This window comes from Trichomycterus rosablanca, chromosome 9, assembly GCF_030014385.1.
Source record: "Trichomycterus rosablanca isolate fTriRos1 chromosome 9, fTriRos1.hap1, whole genome shotgun sequence".
NCBI lineage: Eukaryota > Metazoa > Chordata > Actinopteri > Siluriformes > Trichomycteridae > Trichomycterus > Trichomycterus rosablanca.
This window is the reverse complement of record NC_085996.1, coordinates 31074035-31089633: the sequence shown is the minus strand read 5'-3', so window position 1 is coordinate 31089633 and position 15599 is coordinate 31074035. Positions and strand designations below refer to the sequence as shown.

Below are 15599 nucleotides of genomic sequence, written 5' to 3'. Positions count from 1 at the left end.
AAACTGGTAGCCACATAAAAAGTCATGTATACATATTTTTTTTTGGGACAGACTTATCTGAGCAAAAAGCCATTCTTAAGGGTGTCTTCATTTTCCAGAGTAAAGCTGGCTATGCCACTATAGTAAGCATGACCTGCAACCTCCACCACCACAGACTTGAATTCTCCACATGTGGTCTCCTGCCAACACACACACACACAGAATTAAAGATGTTTTAATGAAGAGGATAATTGTTTGTCCTACAAAAAGTAGGGTTGGGACGTTTTACTAAGAGCGCCAGTTTTAACTACAAGATAAAGCAAATCCTTGTAGTGATTACTGCCAACAATAAGTGTGCTAAATGTGGTAAAATACTACATTAGCAGTATTAACTAGGGGTTTGGATTCATTTTAAATATGTGTGTGTGTGTGTGTGTGTGTGTGTGTGTGTGTGTGTGTGTGTGTGTGTGTGTGTGAGATTGTGTGTGTGAGATTGTGTTTTGGATACCTGTACTGCTTTGCCTGTAAACGTAGTTCCTGTGGTTCCACTTCTGAAGCTCCTGGTCTGGTGCAGCTGAATCAGACCTTTATGGTACTGCAAAGCAATGCGGGCTGTCACTCCTGAGCCTGTGGGACTCCTGTCCACCTGGGGCCACACAAAACACCCGTTATTGGCATGCCAGATTTCACTTTATGTGACATAATGTGACAGTTCTGGATGCAGGAGTCTTACCTGAGCATCTGCAAATACACACACGTTGGATGTAGGCTCATCAGAAAAAGCATCTTTGCCATCAGTGAGGATGGTACCATACAGGAATGCCAGGTCTTCACTCACAGGATGATGGAGCTTTACCTGTCATAACACTGGTGTAAAATCAAAAGCAGCTTGTGCACCTGAAAACAAGCGATCAAACTAGCTTTGTTTTCCACTTTACTCTATATGAATGCTTCTCGTGTATCTATACCTGAGATTTGACTGCATTCGTTACAGCAGTGGCCGCATCTACTAGATCTCTGGTTCTGGATGTCTTCACGTCCAGTCCAAATCTCTCAGCACTGACGAAAGCATAGAGAGCTCCCCCGTAACTGATGTCTACTGTGATTTCACCATATCCTGATACAGTGACTTTCACATCTATAAACATGAATGATAATAGCAATACCATTTAGACTTTGTATCTTCCTTAGTATGACCTTATCAAAGATAAACAATTGTGATTGGCTATTAAAACAACAGAAGCAAAATATAGCAGTTGCGGCACTGGTAATTTCTCTGTATTGTAATTTATGTGAAGTTACCATACTATAAAAAGTGGCAATAATAATGTCACACTATAATAAAATAGATTTTTTAGACAATGTAACCATTTTTATTCCTTTTACTACTGTATATTAATACATGTAATGATGTGAATAAGACTATTAACCCATTATTTACATGAATATTAACTCCTAAAAGAGATTGCCAAGTTGGCAATCAGTTTCCTCCCCCTGCAGACATTATATCTTTTCTGATTTAGTTAGGAATCACTGTCTTGCTGGAGAGTCCAATTATACCAAGGTTCAATTTCACCAAAAAACGCATAACATTTCTCCTCAAAATGACTTGGTATGACTGCAAATCCATGATGCCAATCAGACGATTAAGGTTGCCAGTTCCTGCAGCAGAAAAAATCCCCACCTCATGGACCATGGGGTAATCATCTGGTTGTAAACCTGGACCTTCCTCCACCAGACAAACCACTGATCCATATTACCAAACAGTTCCAGTTTTGATAGTTGCAACACATCTTGAACATCTCTGGGTGGTGTTTATATAACACATCATAGCTGAAGCAAAATAAAGGTGGTTATTGAGTTCCCAATGGCTTAATCATGTTGTAACCCAACTTTAGGTCTAGCTGTTGGTTTTAAGATCAGCAATATGTGTTCATTTGTTACATGGTAGTATTAATAAAATATTCTGCTACTCTAAAATACTACATCATTTGCTGTATGATTTAAGTGATAACTTCATGTAAAGCAAAATCAAACTCTGCAAAAAGTTCTAAGTTATAAATCTAAATATTTTCTTTTGGGGGTTCAACATTTCTGATTGAAACCGTATGTCTCAAGCAAGTAAAGGATCTCACCTGTGGCGAAAACAAAAGCTGGGACGCTGTGAAATCTCACTGCTCCTGTTTTACCGTTGCTATACTCCACAAAAGCCTTCACCAAGCCACATGGACAGTGGATGTTAATTTGGGTCTCAGGAGAAGTCAGGTTCTTCACCAAGCTGTAGTCTATGGCAAAGCGGCCAAGAGCAATTATAGCATGGCCACACATGGTGCTGTATCCCTCATTGTGCATGAACAGAACTCCGAGATCTGCTTCTGGTATCTCACTTTTTACCAGTAGGGCTCCGTACATGTCATAGTGACCACGAGGCTCAAACATTAACACTTTACGAAGATGGTCGAGGTGGTCCTGGACATAGCGTCTCTTGGCGAGGACTGTGTCCCCATTTACTTCTGGATATCCACTAAGAATGATGCGCAATGGTTCTCCTCCAGTGTGCATGTCAACCACTGATAACACAGGTCCATCATGAGGCGGCAGCTTCGTTAACTCCATTTGGTCCTTAAACAAAGAAATAAAAGGATGTTACAGTTGTGCATTAAATTACAATGGAATGTGATTATCTGTATGACAATACAAAGGTACCCTTGGTTTTCATGATTCCTCAGTTATAGTATAAATGTTTACATAATTAAAAGGATGCAATGCTTTGCTCTTTACACAGGACTAAATACATTCTTTAACAGATTTCTCTGATCTTCTGGCACTGGACTTCTGGCAGACCCATGTTCAAGACTTGTGGCAGTGGGCAGCAGGTCTTTCAGTGCCACTGCTCCCAAACTTTGGACCTCTCACCTACAATCGCTTTGTCACTGGTCTACCATCTCTTCAAAAACCTTTCTCGTTACTGCTCACTATTGTTCTTTCTCCAAGTCTTAGTTTTGTGGCTTTCCTATGCTTCTTAATGGAAAAAAGCACTAAATAAATTGAACTTATGTCTGCCTTCCACTAAGTGTGTCTAGGTAGGCTGTTGAAGGTACATTTCTGACCAGGATGAGGTGGTTAGTAAAAATAAATCAATGTAACATAATGGAAAGTTCTGAAGTGCAAACAGTGAAGTAGTTTTCTAGAACTCCTTGCAGAATGATGCATCATTTCACTCACTAAAGACAGTCCCTAAAACAAATTCATGATTGTTTTTATTGTCTTTACTACTGTCTATGGCTGTGAGACCTGACATTTTCTGGTTGGTAAATAAAGATTCTGTTTAAAGCTATTAAACAAGTATAAATTCACTAATTTCTATTACAGAAACAAACAAGCAAATCATTTTGATTACTGGGAAATTGAAAAAGTGGAGGACTGTAAACAAACAAGCTGCTCTAGCGATAAAACAAATGTGTTTACTTAGATACACTGAAATTATAAGATGTTATTAAATAAATAAATTTGTACTGGGTGCATATTTTTTATTTGTGCATGCTTTTTGAGGGCTGGCGTGGAGGTACAGAGTATGTGACATATCACTACAAATATTTTGCTATTTCAAAAGATTCTTTTACTTAAAAAAAACGTTTTATACTTTTTGGTGCCTATTTCAGGGGGGTTAAGGGGTCTTAACCCCCCTTTAGACACACAAGTCTCTCATCATCTAAAACTCAATCCCAGCAAGACAGAGCTGTTACTTATTCCTGGAGATCAATCTCCAACCCAGGACCCAGTCATCTCTCTTGATGACTCCCAGATTAGGCCGTCTGATAATGTAAGAAGTCTTAGTGTCGTCCTAAATAACCAGCTGACCTTCTCTCTTCATGTAGCCAACATGACAAGATCGTGCCGGTTCCTCCTCTACAACATCAGGAAGATTCGCTTATTTCTCTCCATGGAAGCCACTCAGATTCCTGTCCAGTCACTTGTAATCTCACGGCTGGACTACTGCAACTCCCTACTGCTCCTATGTCCACTATTAAACCCTTGCAACTCAGCTACTCACATGCTGCTGCTGCTGGAACGTTACAGTAACAACTTGGCTATTTTAACACTTGGTTTTCAGGGCAATGGCTAAATCCTAAGTAACTTCCTATTTGCTACTCACATTTCATTTTCATTTTCAGCATTTAGCAGACGCTTTTTATCCAAAGCGACTTACACAATGAGCTGAACACGATGAGCAATTGAGGGTTAAGGGCCTTGCTCAGGGACCCAACAGTGGCAACTTGGTGGTGGTGGGGCTTGAACCGGCAACCTTCTGCTTACTAGTCCAGTACCTTAACCACTGAGCTATCACTGCCCTATGCAGCTGCTCGCCTGGTTTTTATCCAACCTAAACACTGCCACATCACCCCACTGCTGCGTTCTTTTCACTGGCCTCCTGTAGCTGGGGCGGCACGGTGGCTAAGTGGGTAGCACTGGCGCCTGACAGCAAGGAGGTCCTGGGTTCGATCCCCAGGTGGGGCGGTCCGTGTCCTTTCTGTGTGGAGTTTGCATGTTCTCCCCGTGTCTGCGTGGGGTTTCCTCCCACAGTCCAAAGACATGCAAGTGAGGTGAATTGGAGATACAAAATTGTCCAGGACTGTGTTTGCTATAACCTTGTGAACTGATGAACCTCGTGTAATGAATGACTGCCGTCCCTGTCATGAATGTAACCAAAGTGTAAAACATGACGTTAAAATCCTAATAAAACAAACAAACAAACAAATCCTGTAGCTGCCCGCATTCAGTTTAAAACACTGATGCTCGCCTTCAAAGCCAAAAACAGACCAGCCCCAAGCTACCTTCAAGGAACCTCCGAGCCACTAGTCTCAGCTTGATCCTCCAACCAGAACTCAAGGAAGACAAGCATCAAGGTATCAAGTGGTGGAATGAACTTCCATTGTCTGTCCAAACATCCGAGTCTCTCGCTGTCTTCAAAATTAAACAATTAAAAACCTTCATCACCTCTTTACTAAGCACTTTAGCTGACATGTACTTACTTACTAACACTCATTCATTTCTTGCGCTTAAAAAAACAACATTGGCTCTAACAGGGTTTTCAGCAGATTTATATTCTTGGACTGTTGTTTACTTAAACTAGAGTAAGATAATGTTTACTATGGACGCACTTGTGTAACTGGATAAGAAAGTCTGCTAAATCTCGAAAATGTAAATGTCTTATCCATCGCGAACAACCTGCTAGGTTTAAGGTGTCCTGTTGAAGGTAAGACATTGGGCTTAAAATAAACGTATTAAAAACTACATTTCAACACACACCACATTGTTTTCGGTGAGAACTTTCTTCAAACTAACCGTTGGCCATGCAGACATGCTCGGTTCCTAAACTTTTAACAGCAAATTTCAAATGTCTCACTGCACAGAACCTATAAACACGACTGCTTATAGTTGAATTAATTAACTAACAACGTTATTATCTTTCAAAAATTGCATACCGTTACATGTAAATTGCTTCTGTATATACACTTAAAGAAAGCTACTGCTGGAACGTTACAGTAACAGCTTGGCTATTTTAACACTTGGTTTGCAGGACAACGGCTAAATCCTAAGTAACTTCCTATTTCCTACAAACGTGCACTACATAGACGGTAAAGTACTGGTTTTCAAAGACTGGTGAAGTGCACTTTAGTCCAACTTGGATCTATTTGGGATACTCAGATAACTGAATCATGGTCATTGCTCCCACCTGCTGGTCTGGATGTAAAAGAGCGTCAAAATCAGCAATTTACTTGTACTGTACCTCTACTGGATTACCTATTTATTGATGAGTTATTTTTGTATTATACGGTGGTTTGGGTTACATTATTGTACCTAAACAAAAGCTTACAAATGACTTATTTGAGCTAAACTTGCTAACGGGTGCAGGAAACCAAGCATGCCATATCTATTAATAAAAACCTTTGGATTGGACCTTTACTGGGGCAAGTCCTTAAAGTCAAAAGGGACACATCAAAACGTAGCAAATTAAGTGAGAAGCTCATAAATTTACTCTAGTTTGTTGTTCTTTTTTTGTCATGCCTTCATTAACTATTCTTTATAAACAGTGTTATATTTGATTTCTTAGCAGATAAGACATTGGGCTTAAAATAAACGTATTAAAAACTAAATTTCAACACACACCACATTGTTTTCGGTGAGAACTTTCTTCAAACTAACCGTTGGCCATTCAGACATGCTCGGTTCCTAAACTTTTAACAGCAAATTTCAAATGTCTCACTGCACAGAACCTATAAACACGACTGCTTATAGTTGAATTAATTAACTAACAACGTTATTATCTTTCAAAAATTGCATACCGTTACATGTAAATTGCTTCTGTATATACACTTAAAGAAAGCTACTGCTGGAACGTTACAGTAACAGCTTGGCTATTTTAACACTTGGTTTGCAGGACAACGGCTAAATCCTAAGTAACTTCCTATTTCCTACAAACGTGCACTACATAGACGGTAAAGTACTGGTTTTCAAAGACTGGTGAAGTGCACTTTAGTTCCAGGTTGGATCTATTTGGGATGATCAGATAACCGAATCATGGTCATTGCTGCCACCTGATGGCCTGGATGTAAATGAGCGTCAAAAATCAGCAATTTACTTGTACTGTACCTCTACTGGATTATTTATTAATGAGTTATTTAGTATTATACACTGGTTTGTATTTTGATACGTTATTGTACCTAAACAAAAGCTTACAAATGATTTATTTGGGCTAAACTTGCTAACGGGTGCAGGAAACCAAGCATGCCATCTCTATTGACATGAAGATTAAGACCATGAGAGGGCGTTGCAGTAGGGCCACTTTAAAGAAATTTTTTTTTTTAAGTTTCGATTTTGAGAATAAAGTTGTATAAGTTTCGATTTCGAGAATAAAGTCAAAATATTATGAACATGAAGTCAAAATATTATGAGAATAAAGTCGAAATAATTACGAGATTAAAGTCAAAATATTATGGCCTTGTGTTAAAATGAGGGATGTTCATGATTTGTTATACTTTCATATCGGTTTCACAAATAAAGAAATCCCCAATCTCCTGGCACATCAGCACCAGTTTGTTATTAGTATAAGGACGCTGAAACGGCTTTGCAATAAACTGGGTTTATTTAGAAGAACGTGCGCCACCGGTGCGCTCGGCGTCTGTGCGTCAGCAGTACTTCAACCGAGCCTTATGGACTCGTACGATAAACTAAAGCCGTACGGCATCGTTAAATAATTGCATTGACATGTTTAGTCTTCATGTCATGTGGATGGAAGTGTACAATACAAACAGCCACCCAAAAATAATCGCAGGTTATTGGATAACCACAGTAACACTCATTATAAGCTGCCCTCGGTGGTTGCGTGCCGATCCAGGTATTGAGACCTGTGCTTCTCTGAACTGACAAGCCCACGACGGCTGCACACTCTCTGGCCATAATTTTTCCACTTTATTCTCATAATCATTTCGACTTTAATCTCGAAATCATTTCGACTTTAATCTCGAAATCATTTCGACTTTATTCTCATAATATTTCGACTTTAATCTCGAAATCGAAACTTATACGACTTTATTCTCAAAATCAAAACTTAAAAATATTTTTTACACTGGCCCTAATACGTTGTCATATTGCAGAGACCTTCGCATGGCAAGTTCTTAAAGTAAAAAAGAGACACATCAAGTATAAAAAATCACTCTAGTTTCTGTAAAACTGTGTTTTGACCATACATAATTCAAGCAATTAAGGGTTAAGGGCCTTGTTTAAGGGCCCAACAGTGGCAGTCTGGCAGATGTGGGGCCTGAACCTGCAACCAGTTACACTAACTGGTGGTGGTAAGGCTTGAACCAGAAACTTTTTGATTACTAGTTCACTATCTTAACTACTGAGCTACCACTGCCTAGTCATGAAAACATTTCAAAATCAAATCAGATCACTTTATTGTCACGTCACATTAACACAGGTGTGAAAGGTGAGTGAAAAACTTAGGTGCATAGTCCCTCACAGTTGCAATACACATTAATTACAAAAAATATACACATTAACTTACATAAAAACTTACATAAATCTAGCACCATTTGCTCTGAAAAGATTTCATAAAATAAACAATTGACTGGCACAGCAGGAAAAACTAAGCAATAAATTCTTTCTGTGTCCACATGGTTCCCTCCAGGTATTTTTATTTTTTTCAGCTCCTAAGAACATGCGAAAGATAAACTGGCTACTGTAGTTTGCACCTAGATGTGAGAGTATGTTGCCATTTTCAGCGTGCATTTCTCAACATTTTCCATGATTCTGTCCTGCTAAAGCTGCATGAACAACTGTAAGTGCTGTTAATTTAAAAAGAGACCAGTGAGTTCTAACGTATGCCTAACATAGAAAATTGTCTTTCCTGCAGCAATAACTACCAAGTTCCAAACTACATCTGCAATGAGGTCAAGAACTATTCTTATGTAGCATCATGTATTATGCTGCCATGTCTGGTCTGCCACACACAAGTTTATGTGTGCAAGATCAACATGTGCAATGCCATGTTTTGGTTTATGTGGTGTAAAGCACACTATCAATGGACTATGAAGCAGTGGAAACATTTTTTAAAGCAATAAATAACACTTTACCGACTATCAGTTTGGCAGATAAATCTAAGGTTGGTTGATACTATTACAATTTCAATTGCCTAAATACACAGTGCAATGTAAAGTCAGTAGAGAAGGAATTATGTTCTGGGGTTATTTGTGTTCTCTTGGTTTGGTCCCTTAGATAATGACAAATAATATAATATTGCAGTTAATATGGAGAAATCAATAGAAAAATATCTGCTTTTTAATTGGTGGCCCTTTCTTGTTACAGCATGATGATCTACAACATCCATATACACGACTTGACATGTATTTATCAAATACAAATACATTTATATCCATTATCTAAGAACTACCTCAGGCCATCTTGCAAAAAAATTTAAAGCTTCTTATTTTGCCCTGCAACCACACACAGGAAACTAAATTTTAACTAAATTCATGATGGAACAAGTGTGTTTTTCATGCTTCACTGGATGTCATGAGATTGAATGGTTTCCCACCAAATGTCACTGTTTCAATCACACTACTTTTAAATTATCAGGCCTTGGGCTGGAATACATATCGGGTGGACAAATTAAAAGCTGCACAGCTGCACAAGTGTTGAATCTGACTAATTAACTGTATCACTCTCAATAAAAAAAAGTCTGACAATCTGTACTTTCAAATGTAAAACTGTAAAGCTAAGTGCATCAGTTCCTAAAATTAAAAAAGCAACCCCAATTAGCCAACCCAGGTTGGGGCAGTGGGCAAAATGTAAATAAAAAGAGACTCTAATGACTTACAAATTATTTTTGACCTAAAACAGGGACATGTTTACCACTGTGTTATTTTCCTTTTCTGTAAACCTCAGACATCAATTACAATTGTAAAAGTAGAATATTTTCCATTCTCATTTGGTATAACACTTTAGCTACTCAGCAAGCCAGGGTCTTTATTGTCCCATATTGGCCTCATAATTCACCTCATGTTGTAAATAAAAGACAAGTCTGTTTTGCAGGGGGCGGCACAGTCGCTAGGTGGGTAGCACTGTCGCCTCACAGCAAGAAGGTCCTGGGTTCGATCCCCAGGTGGGGCGGTCCGGGTACTTTCTGTGTGGAGTTTGCATGTTCTCCCCATGTCCGCGTGGGTTTCCTCCCGGAGCTCCGGTTTCCTCCCACAGTCCAAAGACATGCAAGTGAGGTGAATTGGAGATGAACTGGTGAATTGTCCATGACTGTGTTCGATATAACCTTCTGAACTGATAAACCTTGTGTCATGAATGTAACCAAAGTGTACAACATGATGTTAAAATCCTCATAAACAAACAAGTCTGTTTTGCAGGCAGATCAGTCTAGCAGCTGCACTCTATCACAAAAAAACACACTGCAAAATGTCCTTGGCTTTGCCCTATCTCACAGGGGAGTTCCTGTATAACACACTGTCTAAATTGGAGCACATGTTGTGCTACAACGCATATAAGCTTCCTCAGCGTTCAAGAGTTCAAGAGAGGCTTTACTGTCATTTCAGCTATATACATATTGAAATGAAACAACATTCCTCCAGGACCATGGTGCAACACAGAACAAAGGTGCAAGAAAATACAATATATAGAGTGCAGATACAGTGCAAAAAACAGTACAATAAATACAAAAGACATTTCTAATCTAGAAGCCATTAAGGGAGACAAGACTAGAGACAAGTGTAGTGTTGGCCAGTACATGCTACTGAGTAAATGATAGGTGAGGTAAAAGGTGAGGTAAGGTAGGTGAGATAAATTAATGGTGCTTTTACAAATGTGCGAGTTACTCATGCCTTTGGCACTAACACACCCCATTCCATGACAGACCTTGGCTTTTAGACTTTGCATTCTTAACAGTTTGGATAGTCATTTTATTGTTTGTCCTGCAGTACATATTGAGTACAAGTGGACTGGAGTGGTCGGACCACAGCATGTTTCCACTTTGCATCAGTCCATTTTAAATAAGCTTAAGCTCAGAGAAGGTATATGTATGGATTTTGCTTTGTATGGTGGAGTCTTTAAATTGCATTTGTAAATGCAGTGATAAACTTTGTTGACATGGCAAAATGTTTATTTAATAAATTAAATATTTATTACACAAGCATGTCAGTTTTTATTGCAGTGTCGTCTCAAAATTTGAAGGATACAAGCACTTAATTATTATTTGGCACAATCTGTTTGTTTGCATTCTACTTACTGTCCCAGTCTTATTGGAATTGAGTTTGTAAATAAATAAATTTTGTTTTAAGAAAGTATAAAAAATTGACTTATTTGCTCCTCAGGTGGCGCAGCGGTAAAATACACTAGCACACCAGAGCTCTGATTTTGAATACATTGTGTAGAATTTCAGCTCTGCCATCTGGCTGGGCTGGGCGGCTGCATGAACGATTGGCTGTTGTTCATAGGGTAGGATAAGCCAGATAGGGAGTCCTCATAACTGATGCAATTATGACCTCTGCTGGCTGATTGATGGCGTCTGCACAGAGTCGAGGAATAATTCTGATCAGGGTGTGTCTCTCTGTGCACAAGGCTGATCGGCATGTGAACTCGCTTAATGCAGGTGAAAAGATGCAGTTGGCTACTGTTCACGTGTCGAAGTGGACGTGTGTCAGTTCGCTCTCCTCAGTCGAGGCGGGGGTCAGCACCAGTAAAGAGGAAGCATAACGCAATTGGGTAAAAAATTAGACGTGATAATAAAATCGGGAGAAAATGCATTTAAAAAATGGACTCAAATATCATGGTCATAGTAGTGTTTCTCAAATGTGAACAAATTGCATCAACAAAAGAACAGTGATCATAGCAAAATGCAACCTCATTGTCCGGAACCTGTTGATGTTCACCACCCACTGTAGCAGCTGTACTGAAATGTGAAACAGAAATTCTGTCAAAAGTAATGAAAAACAGGGTTTAAAGAGCCGGTCTGGCTTGTTTACATTTCTCCTGCTATTTACTTATAGACATACACACAAAAGAGGTGGCTTAGTAGGTAGCACTGTCGCCTTACAGCAAGAAGTTCCTGGGTTCGATTCCTAGATGGAGAGGTCTGGCTCCTTTCTGTGTTAAGTTTGCATGTTCTTTCTGCGTTTGTTCCAATGTCCTCTCACAGTCCAAAAACATGCAGTCAGGTTAACTGGAGCTAAAATTGCCCTGGCGACCTGTCCAGGGTGTTTCCTACCTTTCGTTAGTGAATTGTACCCAAAGCAACCCTGATTTGATAATTTATTTAATTTATTTATTAGGATTTTAACATCACAAACTGGTTACATTCATGACTGAAACGGTAGTTACTTCAGATTCATCAGTTCACAAGTTTAACGTCAAACACAGTCATGGACAATTTTGTATCTCCAATTTACCTCACTGCATGGTGGCATGGTGGCTCGTGGGTAGCACTGTCGCCTCACAGCAAGGAGGTCGTGGGTTCAATCCCCAGGCGGGGCGGTCCGGGTCCTTTCTGTGCGGAGTTCGCATGTTCTCCCCATGTCTGCGTGGGTTTCCTCTGGGAGCTCCGTTTTCCTCCCACAGTCCAAAAACATGCAGTCAAGTTCATTGGAGACACTAAATTGCCCTATAGGTGAATGGGTGTGTGTGTATGTGTGTCTGCCCCGCGATGGACTGGTGGCCCATCCAGGGTGTTACTGTGTGCCTTGCTCCCACTGAAAAGCTGTGATAGGCTCCAAGCACTCCCCTGCGAACCTGATTGGATAAGCGGTTAAGAAAGTGAGTGAGTGAGTGAATTTACCTCACTTGCATGTCTTTGGACTGTCGGAGGAAACCCACACAGACACAAGGAGGGCATGCAAACTCCACACAGAAAGGACCCGGACCTCCCCATCTGGGGGTCAAACCCAAGATCTTGTTGCTGTGAGGTGAATGAATTAGGGACAGTGGTAGCCTAGTGGGTAGAGCTTTGGGCTGTCAACTGGAAGATTGGGGGTTCAAATCCAGGCTCTGCTATGCAGCCTCTGTTGGGTCCTCGAGCAAGGCCCTTAACCCTGTCTGCTCCAGGGGCGGCGTACGATGGCTCATCCTGCGCTTTCACCTCAGCTTCCAAACAAGCTGGGATATACGAAGAAAGAATTTCATTGTACTGTACATCTGTATATGTATATATGACAAATAAAGTATATCTTCTTCTTTGAGGACAATGAAGTAATGAAAGAATGAAAATACAGGAGCCCTACACACTTCCACAACCTTTAATGTTAACAAAACAAAACATGACACAAGACTATAAAACACAAGCATAAAATCTGCTCTAATAAGCTATTTATTTACTGCTCTATGGCTAAGTTTCTACTTTTCTCCTCTTTAACTGGGTGATGTTTAAACTGTAGGTAGGTGTAAACAGTCTGACCAATCTGGCAACCCGGTTTGAACATGTCCGCTGTGAGTACTGAGGGAAGCAGTGCGCAGTGAGGCGCAGTAGTGTTTCACGCACTATCTACGCAACAGCAAGATTTTATTTCTTCTGTTATTGATCTATTGCGATCTATTGCCTAAACGATCCCCAGAAATCCTCGTAAGTAGACTTTGTTCATTCTGCCGCGGTTTTACACTATGCATAAATGTAGTTTTGCTTTGTAAATGGTAACTCTTGGTAAATTTGATTATAAATCAGGGTGACTTCCATTCAGAGTTATGAAATGCACTGGTTTTTTATATAAAGGCTTTTTCTTTAAGGCATGAGCTGCTGTTTTGCGGGCACTGAAAACAGACTGAAAAAGTCAATCTAGTGGCACTTTAAAGTGAACACTTTATTTATTGTTGTCAACATTAAACTGGACCTGAACGATGTGCTGGGTGACTCTGTGTAAGTGCTTCTTATACCTGGGGCTGGTACCTCACGTGGAGTCGCACCTCATGGGGTCGCATTATTATAAATCATTATTAAAAGTTTTTTCTAGCATACTATATTTTACTAGCTTTTATAGTCTATTTAACTTGCTCTTTTTATGCTCATGACTATGAGCATTTGTGAAATAAAGTACAATCTTTTATTCTTTGATATGTCATTAGAATGTGATTTGTTGATCTACATGTACAAGCAGTAGTAATAAAATAAATAAAAACAAAATGTTTGGTGATCACCTAATCTTCAAAAAAGGAATATACTAGATTAACATTCTGCCAAAAAAGCCATTTTTCTTATTTTACAGTGTTGCGCTAGTGTAAGTCCATGGTGTGGGAATTTAAGTTGTGAACAATTTGGGGGTCACTGTTCAATAAAAGTTGAGAATCACTTGTCAGAGTGTAAGGGCTGATTAAACTTATTTAAGAAGCCGGGTATTTTGGCCTTTGCTGCCAATGATAACATTCAATTACTTATCACTTGTTGCATTTGCAAGGAAGGATATTGCGAAACCTTTGGAATTACTTCTTCTTGTTGTTATAGTTTCTTATTTCTTGTACTCAGAAAGCGTGATTTATTTTCACCCAAGTATTAATAATAGGTAAACACATTTCAACTAAAGTAATTACATTACATTTCAGAGAAAACTAGTAGGTCATTGGAATGTGATTTGTTCATTTGCATGTGCAAGCAGTAGTAATAAAATAAATAAAAATAAAATGTTTGGTCCTCACCTAATCTTCAAATAAGGAATATACTTGATTAACATTTTGGCGAAAAAGCAATTATTCTTATTTTACAGTGTTGCACTAGTATAAGAAGGTCCTGGGTTTGATCCCCAGGTGGGGCGGTCCGGGTCCTTTCTGTGTGGAGTTTGCATGTTCTCCCCGTGTCTGCGTGGGTTTACTCCGGGTACTCCGGTTTCCTCCCACAGTCCAAAGACATGCAAGTGAGGTGAATTGGAGATACAAAATTGTCCATGACTGTGTTCGATATAACCTTGAGAAGTGATGAACCTTGTGTAACGAGTAACTACCGTGTGTCTGTCATGAATGTAACCAAAGTGTAAGACATGACGTTAAAATCCAAATAAACAAAACAAGCAAGAAAGGATATTGTGAATCCTTCGGAATTACTTTATGTTGTTGTTATGTTTCTTATTTCTTGTACTCAGAAAGCGTGATTTATTTTCACCCAAGTATTAATAATAGGTTAATACATTTTAGCTAAAGTAATTACATTACATTTTGGAGAAAACTAGTATTCGTCCACATTTGTATCCATCTAAGGTTTGCACACAATGTATTTTGACTTGTACTGTATATAAACAGAAAGTATGTGTGCCCGTTCATTAGCATAATCAAGCAGAGATCTGCATATTAATGCTGCAAATAAGAAAAAAAGTTCTTGTGCAACTTGAATATGCTTTCATTATAAAGCACACTGACTGTAAACACACAGTACCACAGTACCACCATAATCTAAAATTCCGTGTACAATTTAAACAGTGGGCAAATGAAACTAGATAGAACTGGATAGATAGTAATTTAACATATATTTGTTTGGAGAAGGAAGGAACATCTTACCCATAGTAAAGTGTGGAGGTGGGTACATCTTAGCTTTTATGGAAACAGTACGCACTACACTTAATTGTAGGAAGGACATTTTCAAACCTTGTGCTGTTACCTAGATTTCTGCATTAATTGCACACAGGTTGTTGTCCTTTTTTCATTTTCATGTTTTACCATCACTTTATCCATGTCATGGTTGCGGTGGCTTCAGTTTATCTGGGCGCAATGCAGTAACACACACCGGACAGAGCGCCAATCTATTGCAAGGCCTCGGCCATCCTCCCCCCACAGTCAGAGCCAATCATGTCTGTATGTTGACACCCAACTGGCCAACAGATGGGGATTTGAACCCTGGATCCCAGCACTAGTGCGCTAGTGTAATTTACGTCTGTGCCACTCAAGCTTCTTTGGTCTATTTTTTTGGAATTGTAATAATGTACAAACACATACTGATCATGTTTTGCAGGTACTACACTGCTCCTATTCTTGGTAAACATTACTGCTGGCTCTTTGCAGTTAAATGGGGGGGGGGGGGGGGGGGGGGGGTAACATTCTGTCTTTCTGGCCTTCTATGAGCAGCTCTGTATGAGGATTTTCCT

The 15599-nt window shown here is 39.5% G+C and overlaps 2 protein-coding genes across 4 annotated transcripts in view; one reads left to right on the top strand and one right to left on the bottom strand.

The window, feature by feature from the left end:
• Nucleotides 1-22: 22 nt before the first annotated feature.
• On the bottom strand, nucleotides 23-5528 carry LOC134320693 (trans-L-3-hydroxyproline dehydratase). Of its 3 annotated transcripts, none has more exons than XM_063002235.1 (6): nucleotides 5466-5528; nucleotides 2115-2601; nucleotides 948-1117; nucleotides 713-835; nucleotides 488-625; nucleotides 23-179 (listed from the first exon to the last, which is right to left on the bottom strand). In XM_063002235.1, exons 2-6 carry the CDS (start codon nucleotides 2593-2595, stop codon nucleotides 54-56), a joined length of 1038 nt encoding a protein of 345 aa, XP_062858305.1. In that variant the 5' UTR covers nucleotides 2596-2601; nucleotides 5466-5528; the 3' UTR covers nucleotides 23-53. The 3 variants fall into 3 exon arrangements, with proteins under 3 accessions (XP_062858305.1, XP_062858303.1, XP_062858304.1); XM_063002233.1 differs by lacking the exon at nucleotides 5466-5528 and adding an exon at nucleotides 5290-5372; XM_063002234.1 differs by lacking the exon at nucleotides 5466-5528 and adding an exon at nucleotides 5326-5348.
• Nucleotides 5201-15599, top strand: part of syne2a (spectrin repeat containing, nuclear envelope 2a) — an 88299-nt gene continuing 77900 nt past the window's right edge. The window contains exon 1 of the mRNA XM_063002515.1: nucleotides 5201-5236. The gene's annotated coding sequence lies outside the window, so the exon portion shown is untranslated. The remainder of the gene's footprint in view (nucleotides 5237-15599) is intronic.

Excerpts from the sequence above, each read along its gene's own strand:
- LOC134320693 (XM_063002233.1), bottom strand. The coding sequence starts at position 5,343 with ATGTCTGCATGGCCAACGGTTAGTTTGAAGAAAGTTCTCACCGAAAAC. Across the intron at positions 2,602-5,289 it reads TTCTCACCGAAAACAATGTG|GACCAAATGGAGTTAACGAA; the intron begins GTGTGTGTTGAA and ends TCTTTGTTTAAG. Across the intron at positions 836-947 it reads CGAATGCAGTCAAATCTCAG|GTAAAGCTCCATCATCCTGT; the intron begins GTATAGATACAC and ends GTGTTATGACAG.